This window comes from Gracilinanus agilis, chromosome 3 (genome assembly GCF_016433145.1).
Source record: "Gracilinanus agilis isolate LMUSP501 chromosome 3, AgileGrace, whole genome shotgun sequence".
Taxonomy (NCBI): Eukaryota; Metazoa; Chordata; class Mammalia; order Didelphimorphia; family Didelphidae; genus Gracilinanus; species Gracilinanus agilis.
Genome location: NC_058132.1, coordinates 139,521,646 through 139,527,645, shown reverse-complemented (window position 1 = coordinate 139,527,645; position 6,000 = coordinate 139,521,646). Strand labels below are relative to the sequence as shown.

The window sequence follows — 6,000 nt, the reverse complement described above, 5'->3', positions numbered from 1 at the left end:
CAGCGGCCAGCACATTTCTCATGCAGAAGTCATGATGATCTCCTGGCATTATTGCCGCTAGAGAAGAAGCTGAGAAAAAAGAAAATCTCCCTTTTGTGAAGAATAAAAGCTGAATATTTAATATGCAAGTGAAATTTTTTATTGTCAACAAAAATTTATTAAGCTCCTACTATATGCCTCCCACTGGGTGGACAAAGATAAAAAAGGAAACTGTCCCTGCCCTCAAGGAGCTTTTTTCCTAGGTTGGAAACCACAGGTATACCTAGTGATACACAGAATAAATACAAAATAAACACAAGGTAGTTAGGGAGGGCTTTACAAGTCAGGAATCAGAGACAGTTTTACACAGGAAATGGTACATGAATTGCATTTTGGAGGAAGAGAGTCATTCCCCAAGATAAAGGTGAGGAAGAAATGGATTCTAGGTATGGGACGTAGCCAATAAAAATAGAGACAGGAGATGGAATTCTCCTCAGATGAGGAACAGAAGAAAGGTTGATTTGGCTGGATCACAGAGTTCAGAAAGCGTATGTGTAGGAGATGTATAGTGATATTGGGGCCCCGTTACGAAGGGCTTTAAACAATAGAGATAATAGTTTATTCTACAGCCATATCGGGAACCACTGGAGTTTATTGAGAAAGGAAGTGATGCAGTCAAATCTACATTTAAGGAAGATTGCTTTAGCAGGTATAGGAAGGATATACTGGAGTCCGATGCTTACTAGCTGTGAGATGCTGGGCAAGTCACTTTGCTCTGTTTTCCTCAGTTTTCTCATCTGCAAAATGAACTGGAGAAGCAAAAAAGCAAACCATTCCAGTAGCCTTGCCAAGAAAACCTAAAATGGGGTCATGATGAGTCAGGAACAACCGAAATAATTGAACAACAACTTTGGCAGCTATGAGGAAGATGGACTGGAGCGCGGTGAGGCAGGGACACAAGGCAAAGACACCAATTAGGAAGCCATTGCAATAATTGAGATGAGAGAAAAGACCCGAAACTAAGCTGAGAGCTGTGTGTAAAAACAGATTCTAGAGGTAGAAATGGCGATTTGACAAGCCAGCACAGCACCGACCACAAACACATAATCACATGCCCATTCTGGCCACTAGTTAATCTACTGTTGATATCTAGAAAGACCGAGGAAAATGTTTTGCTTTCATGTTCATTTTAACTTATTATATAAATCAAGTCTAGAAAATGGACTTTACTTTTTTTAGTCGAGTAATATTTTATTTTCCCCCAATTCCATATAACAATTTTTAATGTTTATTTTCTAATTATTTCGAGCTCTAAATTCTCTTCCCCCCCCCTCCTTCTCCTGCCTCCTCCCTGAGAAGGGAAGCAATTTGATATTGGTTATACATGAATGCATCTTATTTTTAATCATCTCTCTGCACTGTCTCATTAGAATTCTTTCTCCAAGTGATAGGTTCTCTATAACCATTAATTAAATATCCATGCCCTCAAGAACTTCATGGATGGCCTCTTCTACTGACAGAAAGGAAACATTCCTGCCCATATTAGGTGCAATTTGATAGTTTTTGTCCAGAAATCTCGTAAACTTTATTTCAACAAGCTTTGGGACCCTTCTGTTTACTGTCTTTTCCTAAACAGCACCAGAACCCTGGCAAAGAAAAGTGCTGCACAGACAGAATATCACCCCCATCCACATTCTTTAGTCCATACTCACCCTGCCTTGGGCTTTCACAGCTCACCTCATCCATCACTTGCAATCATTCTCCTTCTCACAAAAGTTATCATTAATATAGGTGACAAATAGCTGAGGGCAGAGACGTTTCCCCGGTTTTTTCAGAGGGTGAATAATGATTGAGGCATGTGTCACAAAATGCATTTTCCATCCAAGTTGGGCTGAGAGGTACAACCTTCTAGATATGTGTGTCCCGGTGTAAGAGAGTGTGAATTCTTTTATGGAGGTGCTGCATTTTTTTTATGTCAAAACAACTGAAACAACCTTTCTGGCTAAACCTTTCAGGGTCAAAACATAGCCAACAATATTGGGTAGGATTCTCAGACCCACATTGAGGAACTAACGATGCTATAAACTTTAATAGCAAATTTCCATTTGACCCCCTCAGGAGTCAGCCTCAATTCTGCTTCCTTCCTAACCCCATCCAATGAGTTGTGAAGTTTATCAATAAATAGGTCTATAATATCTCTTGTTTCTGTCTCATTCCCTGCATTGACAGAACCACTTCTCCGGTTCCAGCCTTCCTTCTTCTCAGTCCATCATTGGTCTCCTTACTTCTAGTCCCTCTCTTGACCCTCCAATCTATTTACCGTACAGCTCTCAATTGATATCTGGAAAATACAGGTTTAACTATATCACCTTCTACTGCTAAGGAAACTTCAGTGGTTCCCAATTGCCTTTCAGATAACATACAAACTTCTCTGTTTGGCTTTAAGGCCCTTCAAAATGAACCCGTCTTTAATGATTTATTTCACACTTGTCCTCTTTACATACTTAGCATCTCCATAATGCTGCTCTACTTCCTATCGCTCACTTCCTATTCCTTCACAAAGGCCATGACCATTGTCTGGAATGCTCATCCTCCTCACGTCTCTCTCACACCAAGGGTCAACCCTCGGGCTAATGCCTGAGCGGACTTATTTTTAATATATTGAATTATTCCTATATCTGGATTTTGAATTAGAGGCTCGCTCACTTCCTTGACCTCTGTAGTCATTCCTTTATTCCTAGACATTTCAAGGAATGTCCCTTCTTAGAGCCTGGTAGATAGAAAGGGGAGATTATGAGGTTCATCTTGCTCAGTAAATAAGAACTAGTTTAGATTAGAAGCTACTGCTAATGGCAGAACTAAGTCCTTGAACTTCTCACTAAGTAACATTATAGGGGCAGCTAGGGAACACATTGGATAGAAGGCCATGGTTGGGAGGACATGGGTTCAAATATGGCCTTGGACACTTCCTAGCTGTGTGGTCCTGGGCAAATCACTTAACCACAGTTGCCTAGACCTTGCCACTCTTCTGTCTTGGAACTGATTCTAAGATAGAGGTAAGAGGCAAAAGAGAGAGAGAAAGAGGGAGAGAGAGACAGATAGACAGACAGACAGACAGACAGACACATTAGAGAACGACTTAAGCAGAACTAAATTTCTCCTCCTAGAAACTGGGGGACATGATTGTCCACCACCACTCAGGGGATAGGGAGGGTTTGGGAGTTTTGGCTATTCACCAGTTAGAGAGGTCTTTAGATGTCCAAGGGAGGGGTTGAATAATGAACTTCCAAAATTGTATTAATGGATCTGCTCAAGGGTACTTCCTAGTTCTTGATCATTGAGAGAGATCACTGACCAATTATTTTATTGATTATTGCTAGCCTGATCAATAAATTGATTTTCTTACCTGTAAAGCAGTCTCAGAATTTTTAATCAAATGCATGCCTGTATGAGTCCTTTCTCTAGCCCCAGAAAGTCCTTTTCATTTATTTCTTCCTGTTGGTTCCTCCCAGTAGTATGTAAACTCTCTGAGACTGGGGGCCATTTAAAAAAACTTTTTTAAAGAAAATTTTTATTTGTGACCCATAAACTAAAGTAAAACAGAGGAAACACTGAATAAACTTTAATTTATCACTTCATAATCTTCTGAATACTTGGTGTGTCCCCACAAAGTAAGATGGTTTCCAAAATTGGGGATCTAAAAGAAGTTAACTTGAATGTAATGTAATTTGAGGTATAGGTGCTTATATTTTTGTAATTGTCAGTATGCCAGAGAAAGGTATTTTTAGTCACATAAAAATGTCAATAGTCAATAACAATAAATAATGATTGTGATCTCTTTTAATGGGTGAGATTGCTGAGTAATAATCTCTTTTGCTTCTTAACCAAATACGGAGACCTTTTATTTTTGGCAACTACAATCTTGTTGATAAAATATTTTTTAGCTTTCTGCTTTTCCCAGAACAAGAATTAAAATATGTATTTTTAAAAAACCTTCACCTTCTGTCTTAGAATCAATACTGTGTATTGATTGATTCTAAGGCAGAAGAATATAAGGGCTAGGAGGTGAGGGTTAAGTGACTTGCCCAGGGTCATACAGCTAGGAAGCATATGAGGCCACATCCGAACCAGGATCTCCAGTCTGTAGACCTGGTTCTCAAATCTCTTGAGTCACCCAACTACCTCTCCGTAGTATTTTTTTTTAACCCTTACCTTCCATCTTGGAGTCAATACTGTGTATTGGCTCCAGGGCAGAAGAATGGCAAGGGTAGACAACAGGGGTCAAGTGACTTGCCCAGGGTCACACAGCTGGGAAGTGTCTGAGGCCAGATTCGAACCTAGGACCTCCTGTCTCTAGGCCTGGCTCTCAATCTACTGAGCTACCCAGCTGCCCCTTCCATAGTATTTTAAAATCATAAATCTGTAAATTCTTTGAGGACTGCTCTTTGCTTTTGACTTTGCCTGTTCTGAACTATGTCTTAATTGAGATAAGCATGGCTAATTGAAATTGAGTTAACTAACAACTGAGCATAACTAACTGAAAAATATTAGAAAAGGGAAGAGTGGAGGGTGGGAGAGCTTTTAGATATAGTAGCACAGAATCAAGGAGCCATTTTATTTGTTTGGGTGGAATAACTCAAGGAAGATCGGCCAATTTTAGTAGAAAGAAAATGAAGAAAAAACATTTTAGGCAGGAATCATATCATGAGCAAAGACTCAATGGTAGAATTGAGCAAGACATATTGAGGAGATATTATATAAATGAGTCTTGTTATAGAGGATGCTTTATTTAATGGAGCTGGAAAAATTAGAAGCCTAAATAAGGACCAATTATTGAGGAGCTTGAAAACCAGACTAAGGAGACTCAACTTTATTATACAGGCAATGGAGAACCAACCATTCAAGATGTCTAACTTGGCATTGTTTTCAGGGAGGAGGATGTTATGGTTCACATACAGCACAGAATCTTTTAGGATGACAGGATCATAGACTTACAGCTGGAAAGGACCTTCCGGCTCCTCTCACCCAGCCCTCCTCACTTTATAGCTGACGATAAAGAGTCTCAGACAGGTTAAGTGATTTGCCTACTGTAATACGGGTAGTAAGTGGCAGAGCCAGGATCATACTCTTGGTTCCTGTGACTACAGAACCAATTCTCTTTCTCTTACACCACTTAGCTGCCTCGAATTATTCCTTGTTTACCCTTTGATTCGAAGACCAATGACTTCATGATGAGTGATGCCTTTGACTTAAGTGAGGCAGAGTTGTGCAAAATAATCAGCCTCACTCTGGCTTCCAGAATCATTGAAGTCCAGGGGCAAGACGAAAGTCAGGACAAGTGACGATGGCCCAGGATGCAGTGGATGACCTTGGCATTGTGGATGTCTGACCGAGCTCCGAGTGCACCACAGCACCTGCTTTCCTGGCCATTGGAACAACTCGTCTTCATCTGTCCATTCTCCTTTGGAAAGTCTTCACATACTTGGCTAGGTAGACAACCCCCTAACTCACTGCTGGGTTTGGAGCCCATCATTTACCCTCAGTCTGTCTGCAGGGTATGTGCTATTAGTATCCCAACTTTACAGTTGAGGAAACTGAAGCCAACAGCCCAATTAAGTAACTTGCCCAGGATCACACTGAATTTGAACTTGGGTTTTTTTGACTCCAGACCCAATGCATTTATTCACGGTGCCATCTCCTGTCTCCAATATTTTTAGGATGCCTGGGTAAAGTAGGAAGGTGATTTAGAACGAGAATTCCCTTATTACTGTTCTCCCCAGGACAGGTATTTATGAATGGGAGCATAGGATGAGCTGGAACTGTTCTTACCCTTTTCAGTTTTCGGATGAAGAGTGTTAACAAGAGCCAAAAGAGTGTTGCAGCCACACAGGTACATGTCAGTGTGATTAGCTCCAAATTGGATTTGTCTGAAGTTCCTAGAAAGAAAAAAAAACATATCAGGCTCAGTTTCTTATTCAGATTCCATCAAATCCTCTGACATCATTGGCGGTCTCACCCCTC

The 6,000-nt window shown here is 40.5% G+C and overlaps 1 protein-coding gene across 1 annotated transcript in view; it reads right to left on the bottom strand.

The window, feature by feature from the left end:
- FLT1 (fms related receptor tyrosine kinase 1) overlaps positions 1-6,000 on the bottom strand; it is a 205,990-nt gene that overhangs the window by 51,264 nt on the left and 148,726 nt on the right. The window contains exon 17 of the mRNA XM_044668966.1: positions 5,809-5,915. Within this exon, the coding sequence (XP_044524901.1) occupies positions 5,809-5,915 (107 nt within the window). The remainder of the gene's footprint in view (positions 1-5,808; positions 5,916-6,000) is intronic.